The sequence below is a fragment of the Lissotriton helveticus genome, chromosome 12, assembly GCF_964261635.1.
Source record: "Lissotriton helveticus chromosome 12, aLisHel1.1, whole genome shotgun sequence".
Lineage (NCBI taxonomy): Eukaryota > Metazoa > Chordata > Amphibia > Caudata > Salamandridae > Lissotriton > Lissotriton helveticus.
This window is the reverse complement of record NC_136073.1, coordinates 363,456,480-363,484,294: the sequence shown is the minus strand read 5'-3', so window position 1 is coordinate 363,484,294 and position 27,815 is coordinate 363,456,480. Positions and strand designations below refer to the sequence as shown.

At 46.0% G+C, this 27,815-nt stretch overlaps 1 protein-coding gene across 1 annotated transcript in view; it reads left to right on the top strand.

Moving 5' to 3' along the window:
- The window catches only part of NETO2 (neuropilin and tolloid like 2), a 311,726-nt gene that overhangs the window by 203,180 nt on the left and 80,731 nt on the right, over positions 1–27,815 (top strand). Inside the window, exons 3-4 of the mRNA XM_078669388.1 lie at positions 12,735–12,875; positions 17,047–17,295. Of these exons, the coding sequence (XP_078525514.1) occupies positions 12,735–12,875; positions 17,047–17,295 (390 nt within the window). The remainder of the gene's footprint in view (positions 1–12,734; positions 12,876–17,046; positions 17,296–27,815) is intronic.

The following is a 27,815-nucleotide window of genomic DNA, read 5'->3' as shown; positions in this document are numbered from 1 at the left end:
CCTATATGAATTCTAGATGCAATTTTGGTCTGTTTGGCACTTTTCTTGTAGCATTATTTAAAGTATACTGAAACACTCTCCCAAACATAGTATAAACATATTTTGAATTGGCATAAGACATTATGATTACAGTCTGCAACGTGTTTGAAACTTTAGTTGATATCATGTCTGGACAATGTATTATTCTAATTAATAGTAACATGATTTTTAGGGCTGGAAGATAATATGAATTGAGGTCATTAAATGTAACACAAATAAACTCATGTTAATAGCAATTCGTTCCCTAGCATTAATATTGTCACATATTTAAAATGTACTTCACTCACTAAAAGCTAAGTTGTGTTAGCACTCATATCTTTAGATAAACTTGTTTTTTTTATTTGACACTTGGAATTCCATGATTTAGACTGTTCATACATCAATAAAATACATTGTTCCTCTTAAACAGAATTGTGTCACCCACCGTTGTCAGTGATGGCTGAATACCGTTGACTTGCCGGAAGTATGACTACATCACATCTGATTAATATAGTGTTCAGGAATAAAAGATGAGCATGGTATATTTCAGAAAACACATAAAATAAGAAAAGAAAATAGTTTGGATGTAATAGAAGTGGCCCAGGTCAATGTCCAAAGATAGGCCAAAAAAAGCATTGTAACCACGGCATGATGAACCTTTTTAGCATGAGTGTATGTGGGCTGGGGGTGAGAGAGACTGGTTTTGAAATCAGGAGATCCGGGGAATGGCCAGGGCTCTCATGTGAGTACTGTATGTGGCTGTTCTCCGATCACTCCGCTATAAAGAGGAACAGCTCCTTACGAGGGCACACTTTGTATAGACCAGGGAATCGTTATGCCTATTAAACATTGAAGCATTGCTGTCTAAAGAATTGTCGAGATTTAAGTCACAATTCTGAAAACTCCACTTTTAGAAAGTTGGCCTTTTTTTGCCCTAACCATTTGGTGCCTGCAGCCTGTAAGCTGTCAGTTTGTCTTCGTATATTGCTCCCAGATAGTAAGACAAAGGAGGAATAGGAGTTTGCAGGATGGGCCAACTCCGACTTGATGAGTGGGATTAACTGTCACCTACCACACTTTTACATCACAAAGGCTCTGCCTGAGCGCACTCACAAAGGGTTTGACACTAGTCTTTTTGTGACCCCAGACAAGCTGGGACCAGGACAGGGAGTCAGGAAATTCCAACCACCTCCCGGGGTGGAATCCTCTATAAACGTCTTAAGTTTGAAAGTGTGCGCCGGGTATAAATAATAGACCCTCAGACTCTGCTCTTCATTACACATCTGGACCTGTGGAAAACTCCGAAGGACTGCTGTGCTGCTCTGCAAGAAAGACTGCAGCTCTGTTGCCCTGCTGCCCTGCTGTCTGAGTGAGAAGGTCTAGATCGGCATCTTAAACCTAGAACCACCAGAATGGCTCCAAGGGTCAGATAGCTGGCCTCCTGATAAGAGAATCAGAGACAGAATAGGCAGCAACCACCTGGACTCTGTCTGCTTAGTGCTATCCCCCTAGTGGTGTAACCCTAGTCCTTGGAAGTGGGCCTGAAGGTGCTCTGCCAACCCAGCTACGGTCAAGTGGGAAGAACCGATGTAGCGCAACGCACCTTTTCGCAAATCTGCTTTGGAACCGCCACATCATGATGCATTGCCGAATCCTGATTTCGCGTCACAGCCTGCAGTTTCCTTGGGAACTGCTGCTACACCATGCATCCTTGATGCAAGCCTTCGTATTGCAAGCCCCTCATTGGCTGCACCCTTGATGACGACGCAGGACTTAATATCACAGCCCGCAGTTTTGCTGAACCACCGGTGCGTGATACATCTTTGACAAAGGACTTTGCATTGTAAGCCTCTTGTTAATGGCATCCTCAGCAATGTAGGACTCCACATCGCAGCCCACAGCTCCAATGGAACTGCCGCTGTGCAACGCATGGTTGATGTGGGATCCTACAATGCTCTGCAACCATGAATTATGGTGCTTTGTTCAGCAGGACTAACGTGGTCCCTGTATCTGGCCTGCACTCCATCGTGGTCAGCCCAAACTTGTGACTCTGTCCTGGTCTGTCACAACAAGATAGTCACAGTTGATGCTTTATGCTGCTAGGCACTATTTTTACTTAAAACTTTGAAATTGCCTAACTCCTCTGCTAGTGATTGGATTTTTGTTGTTTTAGGTTCAAATAATTAATTAAACTTTACTCTATTTTTCTAAATAAGGGTGGAATTTCTCTTGTGTTGTGTTTTCACTTTATTATTGTTTGCAGTGCTGCATAAATACTTTACAGATTACCTCTAAATTAATCCTGACTGCTTTGTGACAAGCTACCAGAGGGTAAAGCACACGTTAATTTGGGGTTTTGCTTGTGTTTCACGCTAACAAAGATTGTGGTTGCTGCTTGAGTAAGGTTTCCCCCTGTCGACTAGTAACCCAATTTCTTACACTTATCAGGTAGAAGTGGTTTTATTTTCTATTGTGTTTTCCTCTTTTTTATGTTTCCAAATCACCCTGACTTTAATCAATATCCAGGTTTTTCTGTCTCTGTTGAAGAAAGGTGTTATAACCCCCCTGATTGGCTTTCATTACATTAATTAGTACAATCTGATTTTTTGATTTTGATAATATAATCATTTACAAGTAACTATTTTGCTCCAGGCCTTGTTGCACAAGCTCACCTGATATAGGCAGGCATAATTGTTTAAAACTTAAATTCTTGAAATGTAAGATTTCAAATATTCCAGCTAAGTGGCAATGTGGTTATTGGAATACCACCCATTTTTTACAGGGTCCGAGGATTGGTTATGCTGTTCTCAAGATCCATTCTCCAGTTGACATGGAACAGGGGCATGTTGCATTCTGTGAGGCTAAATGGCACACACAATTAAAGAGTTTGGATATGTGCAGACCACAGTCCTTACTTCCCACACCAGCATTCAGGTGTACTGATGAATGGACTGCACTCTAAAGACATGCCCTGACTGATGTGCGGTGAAGGTTAGTGCCAACCTACATGGCTTCATACAGAAAGGACTTAAAAATGGCTTGGCTCCCGAGGATTCATAGTCCGCTTTGGGATCTGTTTAGGAAGGCCCCAAAGGTACCGCAGACAATCCCAGTTGTCTACTTGTTCCAACTTAGATACAGATCAAAAATATCTCTGGAAAAATGGAGGAAAGGATAAGACACCAGAAACACTGCTTCCTTGTGGTATCTACTGTGACTTTGGGCATTCAAAGAAACCCCAATGGGCATTCTTAAGAGGACAAGAGACAATACTTCTATTCAATAATTATTCGCAAAGATTGATGCAAAACATTGTAAAAGCAAGTGTATAAATAAATCAAGGATATGTGACACCACTTATCTGTGGGTTTGACTGTGGGTGAAGTTACAATCTTCAGCTGCTTAGCAACTTCTCTGACCGGCACCTCTCAGGTTCTCACATCGATGCATTGAGAACACGAGAAACGCAGTTTAAATACTTGCTGTCCAAAGATGGCTGCCAAGATCTACCAATCTCACAAGAGTGGGAAATCTCGGGGAGCTTCACTATTTTTAGGCATGAAAATAACACGAGGATAGGAGGTCCTCTCTTAGGATCTGGCTCAGTTATTCAGGTTCAGGAAGGGGAAGCAGCTGAAAACATGTAGATGGTTAAGGAAAAAACACCTTGAATATTCTTAGCACTTCAGTGCTATCCTTGGATTTGCAGATGTGCACAACACCAGAGATTGCTTCAGGATAGAGCAAGTCCTGCAATAAGCTTGTGCACCATATGGTTTGGTTCAGCTAACAAGATGATTCATGGCCCACCCTTTTTGTGACCCTTGGTCCGATGTTCCCTGGCAGCAGGGGCGGCTTTAGGGTGGTGCAACTAGTGCAGCCGCATGGGCACTGACCTGTGGAGGGGGATGCTGACCTCGGGGGTGCGATGTTTAGTAATAACATATGATTGAAGAGATGAGGGCCCTTTTGCCTGGTGGTAGTTAGAGTATTCGAGGAGGCGGTCATAGGGTGTGGGGCGCCAAAAATGACTGGCACACCGGGCCCCCCCAGCACTAAAGCTGTCCCTGCCTGACAGTGATAGGGAGCCCTACTGACTCATATAAAGCTCTGTGTTTATGTAAAGCCTAGACCCTTTCACTGACATTCGGTGTGTGTGCGTTGAGTGCATGAACAAATATTGTGCATGTAATAAGTATGTGGTTGAGGGACTGTGTGTGTGCGTGTGAACATACTGAAGCAAGTGGGATGCATTTTGTATGCCACAGGTTAACATGGCACAAGTTAAAGGGTGATGAGTGTTTCCCTAGACAGTGGAAGTGTCCTGCTGCGACAAGGTAGAGATTCAGACACTGAAGGGAGGAGTTTGGAGACCGGGTTACTTTCAGAAATTAAATGAGGACCTTTTTAGCAAAGGACTGCTAAACACTCCTTCTTGTGCCCTGTCATTCTGCTCACTTTGCCACTGGATTCAAGCAAGCCGGGCTGAAGACGGCTGTAATGCCAGAAACCGGTCCTCGGAAGCTTGTTTCCGGTCCAGGGAAGGCATGGCTTGGCAGTTCGGGCTGGACTGTTCCCATGAGGCACAGGGTCAGACTGATTTGCATATAGCCATGTCTGAACTGGGGTGGCAGAGTGGGCTAAAGAACGGTGATGGATTAAACCCAGATCTTTTGACTGGGTGTGAGTGTTTGATTGATTCAGATGCTCCGTCCATTACCACCTCCTTTTGTACCGCTTTTGGCCACCATAAGTGTGGCAGGGTATGCTCAGACGTGAGTCCCTTGCTCACTTTGCCACTGGATTCAAGCAAGCCGGGCTGAAGACGGCTGTAATGCCAGAAACCGGTCCTCGGAAGCTTGTTTCTGGTCCAGGGAAGGCATGGCTTAGCAGTTCGGGCTGGACTGTTCCCATGAGGCACAGGGTCAGACTGATTTGCATATAGCCATGAACTGAACGGTGATGGATTAAACCCAGATCTTTTGACTGGGTGTGAGTGTTTGATTGATTCAGATGCTCCGTCCATTACCACCCCCTTTTGTACCGCTTATATTGTTTCACATCATAGGGAACAAGAGAAAGTTCATCAAAACTTTGTAATCATAACTGTGGAAATAAACCATTACACTCTAGTCTGACTGTGCTGTACAAAGCCTGTGGGAAATAGATGCTTGTGGGAGAGGGGGAGTTTGGAAGCAGGAGTGATTGACAGAGGTAGCACCCATCTTGCTATAATGGCACTTTGGCAGGGAAATGTGGCATAACTGTAACACATTAATAAACACATTTCTATGCATTATATACATTTTGTTTCAACTGCAGTCATATTAACTCATCCCATACATGCAGACTCGATCATGAAAAGGCACCTTAATTGTCATTATTAATGCACAAAAATATAGACTCCAAAAATCAATCCATGCCATCAAGCAGAAGGTATGTGGTACCTCTGTACCATGATATCACCAATATTACCAAACAAAAATAAATATTCACAAAGGGCCTCCGCACTTGTGGTGGAGGCCGGTAGTGGTGGCAGAGTCTTTGCACTCGGGTGTAATCTCCGCAATGAGAATTCTCATTTTAGATATTCCACTCCAAGTGTGCAGACTCCCCCAAGTCTGCACTGCCTCCACCATGAGTGCGGGGGACCCTTTATGAATCCGGCCCATTGTTTGTAAAGCCATCTGCTACATAGTAATACATTCACAAGTGTATCCTATAGCTTTGCCAACATTGGTTGGACCTGTTAACTTTGATCAGCTTGTGATGTTTGAGGGTTCACCTGGGCCAGCGCATGCAGCTTCCGGCCTTACTGCTGTGTTCCTTCTTGGGAGGCAGCAAGCACCTCTTCACCTAGCTGCACCCCGATCTCCCTTCTTACTGAGCTTTGGATAGCGTCTTCTCTTGAGGCATTCAAAGAGGGCCGGAAACACTTTGTGGTTGAGAGATGACTCTTACCTGTGTCTTCTTAATACCTTACTTTTGCACTTTGTTGATACTGAGGTTGTAGTTCTTCTCTCCTGAGTTCCACTCCTGGTGTTTCTCTTTCTTCCGTATGTTTATCCTGCACTTTTTTATTCCCAACGACTGAACTCTTCAAACAGGCATCAACTTTGGCATCAGCAAGATCATTGACAGATCAATGCCGCCTAGGTTCCGCATCTCTTTGCTTTCTATTGGGTTTTAAAAAGTCTTTAGATGCCCTATCGGTGCTCTGTAGAGGCCGAAAGAAAACATATTTGGTGGTTTACAAAATACTTCATATCTGTTTCCTTTCAAATGTAAATTCCATCTGCACTCTATACCTAGTTACAATTATTCCATACGCTTCTCTTTTCCACAGTATCTACATCGAATATGACCTACTGACCAATATAAAGCATTGTGGTACTCATTGGCTCTGGGTCGCACCAAAGAAAACCACAAATGAAATAATAAATACAAATGTTAGTTCATTTTCTCAGCCCTCATTTCATGAGGATTTTCTTACTTCTAAAATAATTTTGTTTTTCAAGCCGCTGCTCTCTTTTTGGTGTCTATTTTAAAAATGTCCGTCGGAGTTCTTTCACTGTGTGTTAATATCAAAATATCATTAAAGTATAATCAGATTTTAGAAATTTCATTAGAGCTACCAAACCATTTTGACCGTGATTTCAAAATGTGGCAGCACAAACAATGTTAGTTTTATTGCAATTATGATCCATTTTCAAAAAGCATACATGCCTGTTAAATTTACATCATTTCAATGCTATATAAATTAGCAAGCATGTGCTTTTAGACAGTAGCAGCCTGTCAGTCGCCAAAGTACCTGGGCGGGCTGATGGAGGGAGGTTGGAGACAAAAAAATAAAATAACGTACCTGTAAGCTGCCGCCACCAGCGGCATTGCGCTCTTCCAGTCTTCTTCTGGGCACAGGCTTCCAGACTGCACTGCGGCCAATCCTGAAACCGCCGTGGGGAACATCGTTTACAACACAACTTTTACAACGAACTACCTGTACCACGCAACTTTTACAACGCAAGTTATTACAACGACTTGCGCTGGGGGGCGTTCTAGGATAGGGAATAGTTTAATTTACTATCCAACACCTTCCCTACTATCCACGGGGACTGGAGTTGGAATAGTAAATTAAACTATTCACTATCCAGCGCCCCCCAACACAAGTCGTTATAACGACTTGCGTTGTAAAAGTTGCGTGGTAAAGGCATGCGTTGTAAAAGCATGCGTGCTAACGACATACATCCTGAAGCCGCATGAAAGCAGCGTCAGAATTGGCCTGGGAACTGTTAACTTGCGCTCCCAGGCAGACTGGGAGCCTGTGCCTGCTCTCTCCAGCCCCAACAACGCAGCTGGGGCTGGAGAAAGCTTAAGTGCACATGACGGTTTGGCCGGCCTGAGGCGGCAGGCCAAATCTTCATGTGCACTGTAACAGTGCCCCCCCAGTCTCCCCACTAGAAGTGTCATCCCCCTGGACCCGCCCCCAAGACTCATCAGAGTCTTGGGGCGGATCCAGGGAGATTAAAATGAAACTGGTTTAAAACCTGTTTTATTATCGTTTTATTTGAGGGTGGTGGTGGGGGCGGTGCTCCTCCACCCTAATGGAGAGGCCGTCGCTGATTTTAGGAGTCTTATAGCTGTTTATAGGTGTCATCTCTCAACAGCTTTCTAGTGGGGCACATGCCACTTGTGAGACCTTCATCCCTGCCTGACTTTTATCTCACCTGTACTTTGCTCGTCAAGATTTTAAAGTCCATATCGGTAATAGGAAAAAAAAACTACAAGTCCTAAAATTCAAACTGCTGTTGAATAAAATGCTAGGATTACCTAGTAATTAGGTCGTTTATAGACATTCTGCAATGCATTTGAAAGTGACACATTTAACATTATTGTTTTCTACGGCATAATCACTATAGCTTTGAGGGATGAATTTGAAGAATGTTGAACCCTATCATTCATTCCTTATCTGATGCCATGTCATTTACTCTTCGAATGCATGTGTATCAAGTATCACTGCTCAAATCTATCTACAAAGCAACAGCCGGTTGCACTAGTGATGGGGATGTCAAATAAATTAGAGCAGCGATTCTTAACATTTTTACTTCCGTGGACCCCCACTAAATCATTACTGGAATCTGGGGACCCTCACAGAGTCATTATTAGAAGCTGTGTAAATAGCTGCCAAGGTTTCAGATTGCTATGTGTGACATTTTCATAATTTCAGTGTAATTATGAGTGAGATTTCAACGACTATGAGTGAACTCTCATGAGCAGAATCCAGCAATGAAGACAAAGGAAACATATAAATATCACAAATTACACCCATTTGAACAACGAGAAACTTTAGCCTTTAACACGTGGGGCTAATTCCCCTGCGGTGCGGGTGGTGGAGCGGTGCCGAGGTGCTCGTGGCGAGCTGGGCTCATCACGACTCCTCCCACTCCTTCAGAACGCCCACACAGGTGGGGAATTAGCTCCGCGCGGGCCGTCCGCGGCAGTTATGAGGAGCTCAGCTCGTCATGAGTACAGCTCCACTGTGCCTCATGACGAGCTAAGCTCGTCCTAAGCATGCAAGGGGTTAAGGAGATCTTAAAAGTGCTACAATGTACCAGAAATGGAAGGGCACTTACCATGAGGGCTGCCCAGACCTCGAAGGCTGTAGGCAACTCCATCCTCCACATTATTTACACAACCCCATAACTGAGGATTGAAGCACAGGTGCTAGTATTGACACTTACTGTGATCCGGCAGCGGTCTGGGTCGGGTTCACAGGTCGACAGACTTGTGAGTCACATACGCACAGGTTAATTCAGTGAAGAAATGCGCAGGGCGAGCAGCTGCAGTGCAAGTCCGAATATGGGCGAGGCAGGCTCAGGCCATGAGCCACTGCAGCAATTCAGATTTGCCCCCCTCCTCCTCAGTGAGTGAGGGATCCTGTCCAGTGAGTCCTGGCCTCTGCAAAGGTCACTCCGTCTCCCTCTGCAATTGAATTCGCTGCAGCCCCGGGGGTAATTGATTTTAATACTGCAGCTGACAGCTGCGCCATGATGCTGCACCCGGTGCGAGCAGGCAACGCTGCAAGCGCCAAGATTGCCGCAAAGTAGTAGCCAGCCTCCCTCCCCACAACAAACTCCGGCAGCAGGACGTGCCATCCCCGTGGCGCTAGACTGTTGTATCACAGAACCTGTCTGGGCTGTCATGTCTTGGTAGTAGCCAGTGGGCACTACCTCGATGTGACGTCAGTCTGAGAGCCGCAGCGGGAATCAATCTGAGTTCTCAGGAGATACATTGTAGCAGTCTGCCAGCTGAGCATATTAAGTCAGCCAGTCGAGCCCCAAGCATGCAGGAGCAGCGCACTCATGTCACGGCGTGCTGCCAGCTGCCACTCCAGTTTAGTTAGCAGTTTTAGGCAACGCTAGCGGCTTGAGTGACAGCAGAAGCCCTATGCTGATAATATGTGACAATGTATTTCACTGCGGTGATGCGGAGCACCACACTGAAATGAGTTAGTCTAATGCCTGATGTGTGGTACTTGGCAGGACTGTGGGTACCCCCGGCCACAGCAATTTCTATAATTTGAACCTCAAGACAATACATGAAAAAATGTAAACAAGTATACACTAAACAAATGCTTCCATATTGATTTTTTAAAATTCACAATGAATTATAAAAAACGGTTTTCAAATGTTCAATTTAGCTTTTTTTGTTTATACTTTATTAATTTATTCTTTTTAATATAATTTAATTCTGAATTAGAGCACAACCTGCTAGAGACAGCAGGTGGTTGGGAAATTAGGTGGGTGGGGGTGAGGTTTCCAGAATAAACTTGACAGCAATAGGCAGTGGGGAAAAGAAAGGGTCCATACTAGTAGAGGTATGCACCTCCTCAGGAGCAGAACGATAACTGGGCAGTTACAGTGGAATGAGGTGTTCTGTGAAGGCAGCTGCTCTCGAAAGCCAATGTGGAGCTTTCCAGGTCTGGCTCAGGCTTGAGTTCCAGAACCTCAGTATAAAGCAGGTGTCCTGCTGTCTCGTCTTCTCATTTATGCAGTTTCTGGATTGAACCTTGGCAAAGCTGGTGCACGTGTTGGAAGGTTCTTCTGAGATGCTAATCTTGGTTTTAGGTAAAATGTGATATCTGAGTTATCTACTTTCCAGGCTATTTAGAAGGCCTTAAAAGTGATGCAGATGGGCAGAGAAAGACAATAACCTTTACTGGTTGTAATGAGAAATAAACCTGGATATCCTGGCAATCTCCCGCAATCATTAGCTAGATTAAGCAGAGACTGAAAATGTATTTTCTTATCTATAGTTGGCTTGTATTGTTGCTTTATTAATATAATAAATGACATTCGTTCAGCTTTTCATTCTTGCTTTATTATTCAATGTGATAAGAATGCAACCGGCACGTGTTTCGCCCAAGGTGATAACCTGAGTGGTTTTTCAAGGACAATCAAAACTGTCATCTCTTTTCGGTGTTAATAGCCTAATAAACCTAAAGGCAGGTCTGAGGATATCACCTGCTTTCTGTAAGCATCCATTTGATGGTAATACCAACTCCAGATAAGGCAAAATGATAGTTAATAGATAATTGACGCCAGGCAATTTGTAGTCTGATTCAAATAGCAGGTGACTGGATGGAATTAGGTTTGACAATTAAAATTAATTCACATATTTATTACAGCTGTGGAGATTCAATTGTTGTATACAATGGAGTGGAGTATATATCAATTTCTGCACTACTGATATCTAACTTTATAGTTTTAAATTAAACAAACTCTTAATTTCATTTTAAATTGTACTGTTACAAGTTTTATTTCCTGTAACTACTGTTGTTTTTTTCATATAATGCTACAATGTTTGTTTTTTGCTTTCAGTAGAGCATAACTGTCTTCAGATGTGCTGTACTATCATCCTTCATTTACATACAGAGAATCTGGGCCCATAGTTACCAAGATTCCCTCAATGCAAATGTACAGAAATATGAAGCACTGCATTGTATGAACAACAAAAAATTATGCAGCATCACATATACTATGGGGCTTATTTACAAGCCCATTGCTCGGCCAGTGCGTCACTTTTATTGACACACCGGCAGCACAATGGGCTTCCCCATATTTACAAGGCTATGTAAAGTCACCCTGCATGACCTTTAATGGCCTTGTAAATATGTTTTCCTTTCACGCATAACTCTGTGTGAAAGGGTCGTTCCATGGGTGTTGCTGAAGGTGTTCCCAAGTCCATGGAACTTGACGAATTCCAGATTTACAACATTTTGTCACTCCGGGAATGTGTCAGAATCCTACGCCTCCCCAGGGGAGGTGTAAGGAGGCAAAACAAGGACAAATACGTTTATGTTTTCTATGCGTACTGCATTATGCAGCATGCATAGAAAGAGGAACATTCCTTTAATGACTGTTTTTAGGTGTCCCTTCCTGCACAAAAACAATCATCCCCTCAGCGCAGGAACCTTTGCAAAATGACACAAGGGTTATTACGTTGGCGCATGGCTGCTGTTTGTGCGCCAGCGCTGGGGAGAATGACAGAAATGCGTTGTATCTTGTAGACACGGCACATTTCTTCCCCTTTATTTTGACGCACGGCAGTGCAGCAGGAAGGCTTGTTGTTCTGCGGTGTGCCAAAATATTGTAAAAGAGGCCCTGCGTGACGAGCAGCGATTATACCATCGGACAACCCTCTGCAAACATGTCTTGTTTGCACAACACTAAACACAAGTTATCTTTGCACAATGGCATAAAAGTGAGCAAATAATGTCTTGTGTGAGTTTTGTACTAATGGCACACCCTCTAGCACAAACCTTGATGCGCAGACAGCCACCAAAGTGTAAATCTGGTAATATGTGTACATTCTCAAAAATGACATGTATTACATCTACTAGTATTGTGTGATTTACTTTTTCCTCTTTCTTTATGCCTATTTTATTTGGTGTCAGGATTTTGCTCACTAGTTTGTGTGACTAGTTGATTTGGCTTTGTGATGTATCCTAGCGGTTTGTGTGCTTTTGCCACCTTGTTATGCTCACTTTCCATAAAATGTCAGGGCTTCCAGGCCACAAAAACACAATTCTAGTTCAGGACTGAATTTGCCTTAGATACTGATACAAAAACCTTTGGTGGGCGAAAGCTGATCAATGCTTTGTTTGGCTTTGAGTCATGTACCATCTCTTTGCGTCACATGAGCGCCTGTGAAAAGGTTTAGTAAATCTAGACCTTGTCTTCTCAAAGGATGCTGACAATAGGCTCCTGGGCTCTCTCAGCCTGCCCTCTCTGTCTCTGTCTCTCACTTGACTCCAGACAGTAATATAAATTCAGGAAAATAACGTCAGTCTCCAAGAGAAGAATGCACCGTACACATCAATGGGTAGTACACAATGTTTTCATAAGCAGATAATTTCACATTTTATTGAAAAACTGTAAACCACACCTTTAGCAAACTTTACAGATGCATAAGGGAAAATAAAGTACACATTTCTACATTGAAAATTAAGTTGAGGAAAATATTTCAGTCAAAATCTTACCTACGCTTGGCACTGTAGCTAGGTGTCTGTTGCATATTATATTTCACTGGTTTGCCTAAGAATGTTTTGTAATTGATGAACTTTATTCTTTGTTACTGTGATGTTCTGTTTTCTGGTGCTTAGTATGGCTTACCATGTGCGCCTTGAAGCTTAATTTTGTTTGGTTTTATTTTCAAAGATGGACATAATCTGGCCGTGAAGCACGTCCCGGTACCACAGTGTGGTATTTGGGTCCGGACAAGCAATGGAGGCCATTTTGCTTCGCCAAATTTCCCTGACACCTATCCACCAAACAAGGAGTGTGTTTACATTTTAGAAGGTATTGTGCCTTTTATCCCTCTCTAACTACTTTTTACGTAAAATGAAGTAAATACTAGATATGCGGAGGTGTTGGAATGCATGTGTGTGGGCAAACGTATTTGTTTAACCCACACTGTGGGACGAAAAGAAGTCCAAATATTGATGGTAAAGCTTGACTGAACCAGAAAAAAAACAATTTGTGTCAGGAAAGAGTTAACTATACAGAACAGTCAGACTACTTTTTTAGGTTGAGCCTGGGCAGCGCATGCGCTGCTCTGCGAGGCATGTTGTATTCGGAGTATGGAGGTAAAGCTACGCCCACTCCCCCACCCATATTTTCCATTGGCTTGTGTCATTGTCCTTGGTAAATGCTAGCTGCTGATTCGTTAATATGCTTGGTAGTCCCTCCCTAATACCACCTTGTCTTCATTTGTAACCACCCCCTGTTACGTGTGTTGTTGCTCGGTAGGCTTTAATTACAGCCTCTCAGCATTATTTTGTTAAAGGCTTTTCACCTGCCTGCAAACAGGCAGGGTGGACTCTCTTGTAAGGCTTCATTTATTTTTTCCATAGCACGGCACGCCATAGTCGCGACCGTGCCTTTGGTTTATTTTGCTACGCCAAACGCATGTTTTTTTTCTAATTTTTAACCTTTGTTTGTAAAAGCGTCCCTTTCTTCAGACGAGCCACGTCAAAGGAAAGGGGCATGGCCGCCATTAAAGTGAAAGTACTGCACGGGGCGCTTTTGCAAACAACCATTTGCAATACAATAAGTCTCGCATTTTCGAGAGTTTAGAAAACGTGAGACCTATTTCATTGCAAATGCTTGTTACTTTTATAAGTGCTTCAAAATGTGTGTTTTTCTAAGATTCAACGTAGAAACGTTTACTGTAGTCCTCTGCTTAATACTTCATCAATATCCGAGTGAAGGAGCAGTAGGCACTTCATGGAAGTCCCTGGTAACTTCTCTAGCATTGATAGAAGCAGAGATAACTGTTCAGATATTTTCGATGAAGATCTGAGCACAGACCTTGTTTCTAGAAATTTCCAGAAGATACAGAGTATCCCGTTGTACTTGTACTTTCTGCTAATTCACTAAGTCATGTCTTTATTTCGACAAACAGCCATAAAAGAACAATGGATGCAGTAAAACAGCAAAGATGCAATAAATATACTACTTAAAACCGTTGAAACATGTTTAACAAGCATTGAAAATGCATCAGGTTTCGCCTATGTTGTCCTACTCCATGATACACGAAGAGAATACCTCAACAGCACATGAGGTGGTATAAAGAGGGAAAAAATCAACCTAAAAAACAGCACATGCCCATTTTGTGTGAAACTGGTACGGCCCGGTGGATAGCACAATGCACCTAACAATGACTAATGTTAACTGTTCAGTGGTGCAGCACAGAAAAATGCAAATGTTTTCTGCAGGTCACTGACGCAGACCTGTGACATACCTTATCAGAAAGAGATAACAAAGACGAGCACACCGAGGAAGATTCGAAGGGGGATCGTAAAGATTACATTTAAGGTCATTTTCAGCCCGGAAGCTTAGGAAAATAAATGGATACGTGAAAGAACACCAGTGTTCTGTATTTCTAGAAGGAAAATGGACTTGTTTCATTCAAATAATTTCTCAGCCCATGCGAAATGTCACGTTACCTTTCCGAAATGTCGATAAATGTCTGGAGTAACCTTTGCAACAAAACAGAAAGAAAGCTGTCCTCTCCGTCCCGCAGGGAACACCCACTGACCGGTGAATGTTAGGTGGTGTCAGTTTGCTTCAAAAAGCAACACAACATTGCAGGGCACACATCAGGGGAATGAAGAGGATGAGGCGCAGCAGCCAGAGCTGCTGACTTGAGAGGTGGGGATCCCGGTTCGAGTCTCAGCAGCCCACATGTGAATCCGCACAAATTACTTAATCTCTCCGGGTTATAAAGTGCACAATATAAGTCTGCTAATTTTAACGAAAAGTATCACACGTGACGCAGAAAGAGGAAAAACTTTCTGAAAAGCAGAAAGAGGTAAAACTTTATGAAAAAATTGTTCCACCAAGATGGATTTTAGCAGTATTTCGGCTATGGGAAATAGATGAGAGAAGCAGACAAGGAACAAGCATTGGTAAATGCAGGAAAATATGCTACAGCCAATAGAAATGAAGGAAAAGTAACTGGCAAGTGCAGGAACCAATGAAAAGCCAGGAAACAGAGGGGGTGGGATGTAAGCCCTTTTTAAGTTTATAATAATATCAATAGATTTCACAAGCACAGCGCATGCTCTGTGCAGGAGAAACCTAAAAATGCATAAAATAATCAATCATGATGGGGGAATAAAAAGCAAATACGATTCAAGGAAACACTTTATGAATTGCACAGACTTTGTAGTAGCATTAATGTAACCCCCCCCCGAAATAGGGTCAATTTTGCCTCGGTTTTTGTTAAGTGCAACATTTGTCCCCACAGGCTTGATGTTCCATTTTTACACAAGATTATAATCAAAATGGGGAACAAACAACAATATCAGTAACGTACAGGATAATTTCCATATAAAAAATGTGCTGCCTCCACAACTCCGTCTGTCTCACTTAGAGGGGTGGACCCTGGTCTGTATTTTTCCCTAATTCGTCACATGCTATATAGGAATCTGGAGACTGCAAAGCCTATAGGTGAGCTAGTGTCAGAGTGCAAAATCCTTTGAGCGTCCAAGTACCGCCTGACTCCTAAATTGCGGCATACTAGCAGCAACCATTTTAAACTGGCCTTCTTATAAACAGGGCAGAAAAAGAGTATGGACCACTGATTCCAAATCTGCTCCACAGGGTAGGCAAGCCTGCTCTGTGGTTCTAGTGGTGCCAGCCCCTTTGATGGTGAAGGAGTGCAACGGCAAGGTTCTAAACCACGTGCGTAACGAAACTTGAGGTGGCCCCCCTGCAAGGTACATTGAGGGCCCCCAGTCCAGAATTAATCCGGAGCTCTCCGGCCCGACTACTGTGCTGAGGGGCCCCCTGTAGCTCGGAAGCCCCTCGCACCACGGTGGCTGTGGAGGCCTGTGTTACCCCACTGATCCAAGCCTAAACTGATGTACCGCTTCCCTGCCAAGGCGGGTTATATCGCATCTAAAATCTAAATGTTCTGGTGCATAATCATCCGTCAGCAGAATGAAAGACAGTTAGCGAACCTGACCCGCTTGCCATTTTAATGACGCTTAGTCTGAACTGTGCATAATTCCACTTTAAAGCTGCTTAGAAATCAAGGCAGATGCCCCCTTTGGATCTGTCCACAGGCTTTTGTTACACGTTTTCTTTAGTGTATCTCGGATGTATTTGATCCAGGTAAGGTTCCTAGACCCGGTCTGCTAAGTATGTCTTCGACTCCTTGCCAATAAGAATGCAATTCAGGAGTGACCCCGATCCTTCTCCAGTAGAGGATAGGTCTAATTCCTGCCCTATTAGAGACTGACCTGAGCTCCATGTCCAGCCTGCTAATTCACTCAACCTGCCTCATTCATCCTTGTTTATAATGTCAGTTGACCAGTTACAGATGTTTTTTTGGACATTATCAAGAAATGTCTTGTTGGTGTTGAAATGGTTATTATTGTTTTTTCTGCAATTCTTTTCAACTAGTAGAATTACCACTGTAGTTTTCTGCTGGACACATTTTGCCTCGTTCTGAGTGCTAAATCAGGCGCAATTCAAATTTGTTGTGATTTTAAATCATGTTCCAGCATAAATTTGCTTGTTGCTTGTGTTTTTTGCACACAAATTCATGCAGAAACGGCAGCGCACAAAGAAGAATACTATGTTGTTAGGCAGGTCGCATATTACTATATGTGATTACAAAATATATACTGGGAAAATAAGAATTGAGGGATAACATTGTGGAGACAGTTTAGTAGTGTACAATAATAGGATTTCCGTGTTGTGCCTTTGGAATTTGATAGAAAAAAAATCCATATGCTGCAACTATATCCCCCTAGAGAGCACATTAAATTGGCCAACTGGTTTTCTCATCCGGGATTCTCTTTGGTAACACTTTCATAGAAATGACTCGTGTATATTATTATTTTTATTTGAAATAGGCCAAGTTGCACCCATAGTACAATTGCCAAATAAGTTTAATCAAGTAAACAGAAACAAGCTGTATGAAATGGTAACTTCCCATGCAACCTCTCCTGTCTTGCAGCGGCTCCGCGACAAAGAATTGAATTAACGTTTGATGAACCCTATCACATAGAACCGTCATTCGAGTGTCGCTTCGACCACTTGGAGGTCCGCGATGGGCCTTTTGGCTTCTCCCCGCTCATCGACCGATACTGTGGTCTGAAAAGCCCGATACTGATTAGATCGACTGGAAGGTTCATGTGGATAAAATTTTCATCAGATGAAGAACTTGAAGGGCTGGGATTCAGAGCAAAATATTCATTCATACCCGGTAAGGTGTTTGATGGCAACCTGCAACATTTGTGTCTCAAGGTTCCTCTACCCAGAATGCTTACGGCAGTCACGTTGCGCTAATATTTCACATAGTTTAACAGATGTAATTGGTTTAGAAATGGGAAGCAGCCTGTATCCTTCTTCTTAATTTTTCCTATTGCATGATTAAATCTACATCAGTAAAAATGAATGTCCAGGAATGTCTCGTAATCGTGCTGAAATATTGCATTCATTAAATGATTTCGCTGGAAGTGAAGTCTGCAGCTCTCGCTTTATTGCGGCATTGAAAAGCTATGTTAACATGCTAAGTGGAAATATATGGAAATGTTAGTGTGTGAATTGTGGTACAAGATAAAATGGCTGACCCCGCTGCAAAGGTTTGCATAAAGCATCCGCGCAGAAGTCTACTCGGAGCTCATACTAATGACTGCAACCCATGGTGCCCATCTGAACTGAACCACAGTGTGTTAGCCATGCTTATTTTTTTCATAGATCTATTGAAGAATTTTGCATTGCTCTGGCTTGTACCAGTAGCCATTTTGTAGAGCTTTTGACTGTAGTGAGGCTCATCCTGTGGCTGTCAAATGCCTCCTTGGGCAGATGTTAGTCTGTGAAATGGATTGTCGATCTACGATGTGTACTGTGCTCCTAGACTCACTGAAAGCCATACTGTTCTCATCAGAACCCTGTCCCTTTCTTCGAGGTGGTTGATGGTTTCACAGTTGGATGAGATGGCCTCAGTGAAGAGGCTTGTCTTCATTTATTTTCTTGAGCATTGACATATCTAGGGGAATTCCTGAGAACTGGCCACAAAGAGGGTTAGCTTTCGTAAAAAGCATATGATTGTGTATCCACGTGCCATCCACATATTATGATGATCTTATTCAGTCATTCCCCGATCAGCACATGGCCGTATTACAGACTACTTTTCACATACAAGTTACTTCACTGCTGCCAAAAGTGACACAACCACATGCTCCCCCAAGTCCAGCTGTCCCACCGAAAGGGCTCAAAAATCTCAGCAGCGGTCTGAAGCCGACGAGTGAAGTACTGGGACCCAGGAAATGATTCAAAATGTGGCCACTGACTGGAATCCCCACATTCATCTGCTGTGTTCAACAGCACGTGCTGTAGAGTCTCATACACCTAATCACCAAATGTTAAGCTTACCCTCCTCAAGGGTGCTCATCATGTCAATCTCAAAGGAATCACATGTTTAGAGCCTAGTTTAAAGACAAATGGCAATAGCAAATACTCTGATTTCCAGGGTAAGTGTTAACTCTGGGGGAGACACTGCAGGTGGAATTTTCTTCATTCTACAGTAGAGAAAATTTCACCAGCTGGTTCTCTTCCATATTTAGCATTTCCTCCAGAAAGTGGAGGATTTTTCAATACCCTTTGACCCTGGCTCACGGCCTTCGTGAACTCCTTGATTTACACAATATGATTGTCAATCCTTACAAGGACCACCTGCACAACACGATCTTAGCTAGAGCTCCCGTCCCACAGACATTTTGCTTTGATTCTATTCTCCTTGACTTCCAAACACTGTGGGGGTCTCTACAGATGCCAGTTTTTAACTTCTCTTTCCATAACTCCTCCCTGATATACTCCATTTGTTTGGAAAATTAGACATTGGCTAAAACGGCATGGCTTATGGGCTTTCCGAAACTGCAAATGGTAATGATCGTTTGAATGTAGCTTGGGAGCTATCTCTGGCCTCTACAGCTATAGTAAGGAAACGCTCTGCTTCATCGGTGAGATTTTCTTCTTTTTTTGTACCATTAAAAGGAAAGAGCTAACCAAGCATAACTTGCGAGTTAGTTGATAAAAATGAAAATACTATGAAATTCAGTACTCTTATTTTTGTACAGTTTTATGACAAATACAGAGGCTTTAAAATACAGATCTTTTTGCAATTGGCAACTAAAAAATTTGTTTTCAGAGACTGATATACCTGAAAAATGTAAAAGTAAGTGAGTTGTACAGTTTTGTACTATTTAAAGATGGTGTGTCAAATGCTTGGGTAATCCCAAATAGAGGTTATTATTTTTGTGGTCCAACTTGGAATCTACTGTAGCTCGAATAATAGTGAAATGCGTGTATTTAGGTAAAAACAGAAGAATATCATTTTTCTTAAAAAGTTAATAGGAAGCAGTAAGAAGTGATTTTGTGATGAAAACGAGTGTCATCGAAGATGATACTCAGATTGTGGGAAGATTTCCCTGTCTCAGGACAGGATCCACGTTCCAAGGACCACCAGTATAGTGATCATTTGGGACTGACAGAGGCTGTTATGGTATACGTTTTGTTAGAATTAATCTTAAGGTGGTGTGGTTGGTGCTCATTCAGTTGCCATCCGACTGCTGTGTGATTTGGGTGTCATCAGCATAACTTCAGAAAATGAATCCAACCTTTGTCAGACGGGCCACATAAACGCTGAAAAGACCTAATGAAGATCCTTTAGGAACTCTACGGTTATTGAATTGAAGTGGAGGCGTACTCTGTTAGCCTTAATGACTGCTCACTATCTTTCAGAGATGAGTATAGCCATGTTAATGTTTTGCCTGTGCATAGGCCATACCTACTCTTTATATAAGTACTGTGTGAGACAGGGAGTGGAAGTCAACCTGTAGGCCTAATGATATCAAGGCACATGAGCGGCTACTATCCAGTAGTATATATATCTATATATATATTTTTTTAGAGTTTTATATAGCGCAAACTAGACCCTAGAAATCGGGTATCAGATCGCTTTACATGAGCACCAGTTTTGTTACAGATGGACACATTCATTTTTGTTAGGCACGGGGAGATTAAGTGATTTGCCCTAGAATCACAGGCTGTTGAGCGTCCTTGCCGAGTCTCGAACCCGGTTCCCCAGCTTTGAACTCGACTGCTCTAGCCGTAAGGCTACATCCTCTCCCCTATATGAAGTTCATTTTGCACAGTCGAGCAACCTCTGAACTGTGTGTAGTGTTCTTGCAAGTTAGTAATGACGGAACCCTTTTGGCTCCTTAAAGACGTAGAACTGTGATGTAAGTCTTAGCCCGGAATGCAGTGAAGGCTGGTTTAGAATGTTAAGTTCGCAGTTACACGTAGATGAATAAAGATGTGTAACATTAAGTTCCGTGTGTGATGTTGTCGTTGGCTGGTACCCAGGCTGGGGAGAACGCTTCACTGTGTGCTGCTCTGAATCCAGTTTCAGTGGGATCTAGTTAATCAGTGGCCTCAAAAAAAAAGAGGACAGCTTGGTATTTGTTAGAACCGGGAGTCTCTGGTTGGCAAAGGTAAGTACCTTGGCCCAAGTAGGGACCCCTCGTTCCGGTCAGGGCGACGGAATAACCCTCTGAGATAACCCCTGCTCACCCTCTAGGTAGCATGGCGCGAGCAGTCTAGGCTAAACTCGGAGGCAATGTGGATAACATTTGCACTTAACACAACAATAATTCCCAATCCACCACAAACTGAGACCACACAGGTAAGTATATATAAAATATAACTTTATCTAGTTTCAGCAAGGTAAATCAAGCAGTTGCACGATAAACACTTCATTTAGAAAAATGTTGCACTTAATTCTTAGTAGGTCTTGTAAATAGGCAGTTCTCAGCATCAAAATAAAAATAGTCTCCAGTCTCTTAAATCAGAAGGTAAAAGAATATGGCCACTGATTTATATTCCCACCGCTCTCAAGACGAGCAGTAAACACATGGCCCACATGTACTTATCGCTATGGGCTTCTAGCGCTGTTCATCCACTCCCTCGCGAGGCCTAGGGACTCTTTCTCGTCCCCGGGGCAGCCTCGCGTCTTCCTTAGATTCAGGCGCACCCGCCGTGCAGATTGCACGCGTCCCCGCCCCGGCCGGTCCCCTTTCCTCTCCCGCCCGCTCTCGACAATCCAACGAGCGGCGGGGGAGGCGGTGAGGCTCACCTGGTGGGGGGACGGCTGGCCAGGGGTGCGGGACGCTTCCAAGTCCCTCGGCGGGGTCAGATCTCTTCCCCGGTCCCGGCGGTGATTACGGCAATTCCTCGGCACCTCCCGCAGCTTCAGCGGAGGCAGCCTATCCTGTCGCGGCCCTCTAGTCGAGCCCCTCTGAGCGCGAGGCCGCCAACCAATGGCAGCGCGGCCTCGCCGATGACGCTCCGCCGGCTCCGCCAATCACGGCACACCACAGCTGATGACGCTGCGCCGCGCGGGCCAATCCCGTCACGGCGTTAGTGAGGGGGCTCGGCCCCCTCAGCCAATGGGGTCGCGGCGGCTTCGTTCTTCGCCGCGGCAGCTCCTGGACCTCGGAGCAAGTCGCGGGGGGGTTTCCTGGCCCCGGGCCGCGGTGGTGATTTGGCGGCAAAGGGTTTTCAAGGGCGCTGGTCTCGACTAGACCCCCCCTCTCGACCTTGCCACCACCTGGGAGCAGATTTCACGAGGGGAGGCTCCACAAGCCTCCAACCCTCACGGTTAATGTGCCGATGAGCACACCGATCCCTTCCTCACGCTCCGCAGTTCAGCACCACGCGTCTCGGGTCCCAACAGCACGATTTTCCAGCCGTTTTCTGGGATAGCTTTAGGAACCTTTAGTCCTGGGTTCCCAACAGGAGGCCAGCTCTTCTCAGGCCCTTGGGGATTCAGTTGCAGACACAGCACACAGCAGAGTCTTGGCAGTTTCAAGTAGGCAGGGTCACAGCACACAGCAAAGCCCCTTTTCTTCTCCTCAGCTTCCAGGTAGACAGTAGAACAGGTCAGCCCTTAGAGCACACAGCAAGGCAGTCTTCCTTTAGTTCCCTAGCTGTCCTCCTTCCAGCAGAGGTTCCTTCTTGGTTGCAGAATTTCAGAATCTAATCTTCTGTAGTCAGGGGTCCTTCCCTTATACCCCTCAATGTCTTTGAAGTCTTTGTGCATGGAGGCCCTTGGTCCAGTCTAAACCAGTTCTGGGGGTTGCGGAGCACTGAGGTGTCTCTGGTTTTCTTCTTCCTGTCAGCTTCAGGGCCAGGGGGGTCAGTTGACCACCAGGAGAGAGCTAACGTGGGGGAGGTAGGCAGGCGCAGCTCAGCACTTATCAGGCATTCCTTCCTCCCTCCTCCCAGGCAGGCAGATGTGCCCTTTCATCCCCGGGATGGCTCCGACCCTCTCCTCTGGGGCTCTGCAGCCCCTCCCTGTCACATCCAGACCAGGCAGGCATTCCACAAACCCAGGCACACAGAAAAAGGTTTAGACAAGAGAACAGCCACTTTCTAAAAGTGCTATTCTCCAACACAGGATTTAAAAACACCCTTCACTAAAAGATGTGTCATTAAATTCTGAGTCCAGGGATATCTTTCACTTATGTCCCATCTTGTTCCTAGGGGAAGATAGGCTGGTATCACATGGGCCCAGCCCCCTCCATGTTACTCTATGGAGCAAGATAGCCTTACAGCAGTGAGCACACAAAATGGCTGCAGCCCACTACCAGAGCATATTACCTGCACTAGCACATGCTCTACCTTATCCATACACTGCACCCTGCCCAGGGGGGTACCTGGAGCCTTCCATAGGGGTGACTGATGTGCACAGACAGGGAAGGGTTAGGCCTAGCCAGTGGGGACACTGGCCAGGCTGACATGGCAGTCACTGACTGCACACAGGCCCTGCGCTGGCAGGCCTGAGTCGCCCTTTTAAAGCTACTCATGTGGGTGGCGCAATCTGCGCTGCAGGCCCACTAGTAGCATTTGTCATCACCAGCCCTGGCACACACAGTGCCCTCTACTAGGGACTTCGTGGTGATACAAATATGCCAATTAGGTATACTCAATCAATATCACAATTTACAGAGGGAGCACTTACACTCTGACACTGATCAGCAGTGGCAGAGTGTCCAAAGCATCTTAATCAGCAAAAACGAAATCCAGCACAGCATCACAACACATGAGTCAGAGGAAAAAAGATGGGGGAAGAACCACGCCAAAAGGTGTCAGGTCTAACACGTGTCCCCTCCAGCTGAAAGTGGGGAGAACTACCCAACCTCTTGGGAGTCCTCATCACTAAGGCGGAAGAATCTGGACAGACCGTCAGCATTGGCGTGTTCTGTACCAGGGCGGTGCTCCACCGTAAAGTCCATCCCCTGTAGGGAAATGGACCACCTCAACAATTTTGGATTCTCACCCCTCATCTGCATTAACCATCTGAGGGGCCTGTGGTCGGTCTGAACACGGAAGTGAGTCCCAAACAGGTAGGGCCTCAGCTTCTTCAGAGCCCAGACCACAGCGAAAGCTTCTCTTTCAATGGCACTCCATTTTTGTTCCCTGGGGATTAGCCTCCGGCTAATGAAAGCCACAGGTTGGTCTCCTCCCTCATCATTGATCTGTGAGAGTACTGCTCCCACGCCTTGCTCTGAAGCGTCAGTTTGCACAATGAACTCACTGGAAAAGTCAGGTGCCTTAAGCACCGGTGCTGTGCACATGGCAGTTTTGAGGGTGTCAAAAGCAGTTTGACAGGCCTCAGTCCAATTCACTTTCCTGGGCTGATTCCTAGATGTCAGCTCTGTCAAAGGGGCCACAATGGTGCCATAGCCTTTGACAAACCGTCTGTAATACCCGGTGAGACCTAGAAAGGCTCTCACCTCAGTCTGGGTCTTGGGGGGTTCCCAAGCCAGAATGGTATCAATTTTTGCCTGTAGGGGCGCCACCTTGCCGCTCCCCACCTGGTGTCCCAAGTACACCACAGATCCCTGCCCTATCTGGCATTTACTGGCCTTGATAGTGAGGCCTGCCTTCTGCAGAGCCTTCAACACTTCAGTGAGGTGTTGCAGGTGTTCCTCCCAAGTGAAGCTGAACACCGCAATGTCATCCAGGTAGGCTGCGCTGAATTGCTCCAGCCCTGCCAGTACCTGGTTGACCAATCTCTGAAATGTGGCGGGGGCATTTTTCAACCCAAAGGGCATGACACGAAACTGGAAGTGTCCTTCTGGCGTTGAAAATGCTGACCTCTCCTTTGCCCCGTCAGTTAAGGCAATCTGCCAGTACCCTGAAGTCAAATCAAAAGTACTCAGGTACTGGGCAGCTCCCAACCGATCCACCAGCTCATCAGCTCTGGGGATGGGGTGCGCGTCAGTCTTGGTGACCGCATTGAGCCCACGGTAGTCCACGCAGAACCGAAGTTCTGGGGTGCCACCGGGGGTAGCAGCTTTCTTAGGCACTAAGACCACTGGGCTAGCCCAGGGGCTGCTGGAGGGCTCAATAACCCCAAGCGCCAACATCTTGGAAACTTCTTCCTTGATGCTAGCTCTGACCTTGTCAGCCACCCTGTAAAACTTCTGTTTCACAGGCATGCTGTATCCAGTGTCCACGTCGTGGACGCACCACTTAGTGACACCTGGGGTCAGGGAGAACAGGGGGGCGAACTGACCCAAGACTTGGCGACAGTCCTCCTGCTGTTCTGGGGTCAGGGTGGGGGAGAGGACCACACCATCCACTGACCCATCTTGCTCCTTGACTGCCAGGAGGTCAGGGAGAGGATCACTATCCTCCTCCCCTCCAACATCTGTAGCCATGAGCATAGTTACTTCAGTCCTCTCAAAGTGGGGTTTGAGGCGGTTCACACGTAGCACTCTCAGGGGCTGCCTGGGAGTCTTCAGGTTAACCAAATAGGTAACCTCGCTCTTGCGCTCCACCACCTCATATGGGCCAGACCACTTGTCACGGAGCGCACAAGGCTCCACTGGTGCCATCACCCACACCTTCTGACCAGGTTGGAACTCAACCAGAGAAGTGTTCTGGTCATACCACCTCTTCATTTCCTCCTGGCTAGCCTCCAGGTTCTCTTGAGCGAGCTTCCTGAAGCGCTTGGTCTGGTTGCGAATGGCCAGCACATAGCTGAACACATCCTGAGGGGTTTTCCCACGGGATTTCTCCCACCCCTCCTTCACCAGAGCCAGAGGCCCTCTGACAGGGTGGCCATACAGCAACTCAAAGGGACTGAACCCTAAGGATTTCTGAGGCACCTCCCTGTAGGCAAACAACAGGCATGGCAACAAGACATCCCATTTCCGCCTCATGGGCTCCTCCAGGCCCATGATCATGCCCTTCAATGTGCGGTTGAATCTCTCAACCAAACCATTTCCTTGAGGGTGGTAAGGAGTGGTGAATTTGTAGGTCACCCCACACTCACTCCACAGGGACTTCATATACTTAGAAATGAAGTTTGTCCCGCGGTCCGAAACGACCTCCTTCGGAAATCCCACCCGGGAAAAGATCCCCATCAGGGCACGGCCCACCACTGGGGCGGTGACTGTCCTGAGCGGAAGGGCTTCCGGGTACCGAGTGGCATGGTCCACCAAGACCAGGATAAACCTGTTGCCTAGGGCTGTCTTGGGATCCAGGGGCCCCACGATGTCAATGCCCACCCGCTCAAAAGGGGTGCTCACCACGGGAAAGGGTTTGAGGGGTGCCACGCGCTTCCCTCCACTCTTGCCACTGGCCTGACAAGTCTGACAAGACTTACAAAAGGCAGAGACGTGCGTCTTCATCTGGGGCCAGTAGAAATGGGTGACAAGCCTGTGATAGGTCTTGTCTTGCCCCAGATGTCCTGCGAGAGGCACGTCATGAGCCAGACCCAGTAGGAAGTTCCTGAAGCGCTCCGGTACCACCAGCACACGGGCTGCGCCGGGCTCAGCAAACTTAGGCTCACTATAAAGTAAGTCATCCTCCCAATAGATCAAATGCTCCTTGGACCCCAGGCCTGCGGCCTGGTCGGCAGCCTGCTGCCGCACACCAATGAGAGAAGGGCACTCCTTCTGAGCCTGGCAGAATTCCTCCCTGGAGGGACCACCCTCTTGCTGCCACTGGGACAGCTCAGGCAATTCCCCTAGTTCGGCCACCTGCTCCCCTGTAGGTTCCAGGGCATCCCCCTCTGGGTCTGCCTCCTCCTGGACCGTGGGAACAGTGGGGGCCGGTTTCCCGCGCCCTCTACCCCTTCCTCTCTTGGCAGGTCCCTGGGCCATTGTTCCAGGCTCCAGCTCTGTTAGACCGCCCTCTCTTGCTGTCATTGCACGGGTGGACACACAGATCCACGCAGGCAAACCCAACATCTCCAAGTGAGTCCTGTGCTCCACCTCCTTCCATGGGGAGCTCTCCAGGTCATTACCTAATAGACAATCTACAGGCAAGGCATCACTTACAACAATCTCCAAAATACCGGAGACTCCTCCCCATTCAAATGGAACTTTCGCCAGCCTGCAGTAGCGCACTGAACTGTCAGCTGCCACCACAGGCCGGAGTACCTGGGGAACAATTTGCTCTTCAGACACCCACTGACACCTAACAGATGTCACGCTGGCCCCTGTGTCTCTTAGAGCCTCCACCACCTGTCCATTGATGGTCACCTTCTGCCCGTATTTCTTAGTGTTTTGGGGCAGCAAGGTTTCCTGGGCCATCTCTTGGTCTCCTAGAGAGACGAGGGTCATCAATGCTAACCCCTCCTCCCCACTAGAAATCAAATCCCCTCCCAAAGCTACACTGGCCAACGCCGGAGCTGGAGCTGGAGCACCCGTGGGTGCTGATTTCTTCTTTGGACAGCTTGGAGCAATGTGCCCCACCTCCCTACATGCATAGCAAGTGAGGGTCTTTTTGTCCTGCGGGCCCTTATGGGGCCAGGACTTCTTAGGCTTGGGGGGTTGAGACACCTTCTCTTGGGAACTACTTTGGGGCCCTTTAGAAGACTCCTTTTGATTACCCGTGTCCCCCCCACTCTTCTGCTGGGGACCCTGTCCACCTTTGGCTGGGGTACTTACCACCCCCTTGTGGACCCTGGTGCTAGTCCACCGGTCCGCCTCTTTAGCAAGCTCACTGGGATCAGTTAACTTACTATCCAAAAGATGCTGGCGCAGCTCTGGGACACACAAACTACTTAAGTGCTCCCTACTAATCAAGTGACACAACCCCACATAATCAGTAACTTTGCTGCCCTTCATCCTACCTTCCAGTGCACGCGTGTACATACTCACACACTCCACCCAAGTACTTGAATCAAGCTTCTTGAAGTTCCTAAACTTCTGGCGGTACTGTTCAGCAGTGAGCCCATACCTGAGGCACAAAGCCTCCTTCATGGTGGAGTAGGACAAAGCATCCTTTGCGTCTAAGGGTGCCAAAACATCCCTCCCAGAGGCCTCAAAATGCTTCCACAATCCTGCTCCCCAATTCTTCTTAGGCACCTCATTCATCTGTAAGGCAAGTTCATACGCTCTGAACCACGCATAAATATCCTCACCCCTCTGATAATTCTGTACCAGATCCTTTGGTATGTATACCTTACCCGCCTGTACTGGTTGTGCGCTGCCACCATTGGAACTGGACCCCCTCTCTTTATATTTGAAGTCCAACTCCTTCATGCTCCTCTCATGAGCCAATTGGAGCTTCTTTTCCTCCAAAGCGAGAGCATGCCTTCTCTCCTGTGCCGCTCTCTCCTGCGCCTCTTTCTCAACTTCTAGGCGCAGTCTCTTCTCGTCGGCTTCCGCTTTGAGCTTCAAAAGCTCAATCTCATGGGCCCTA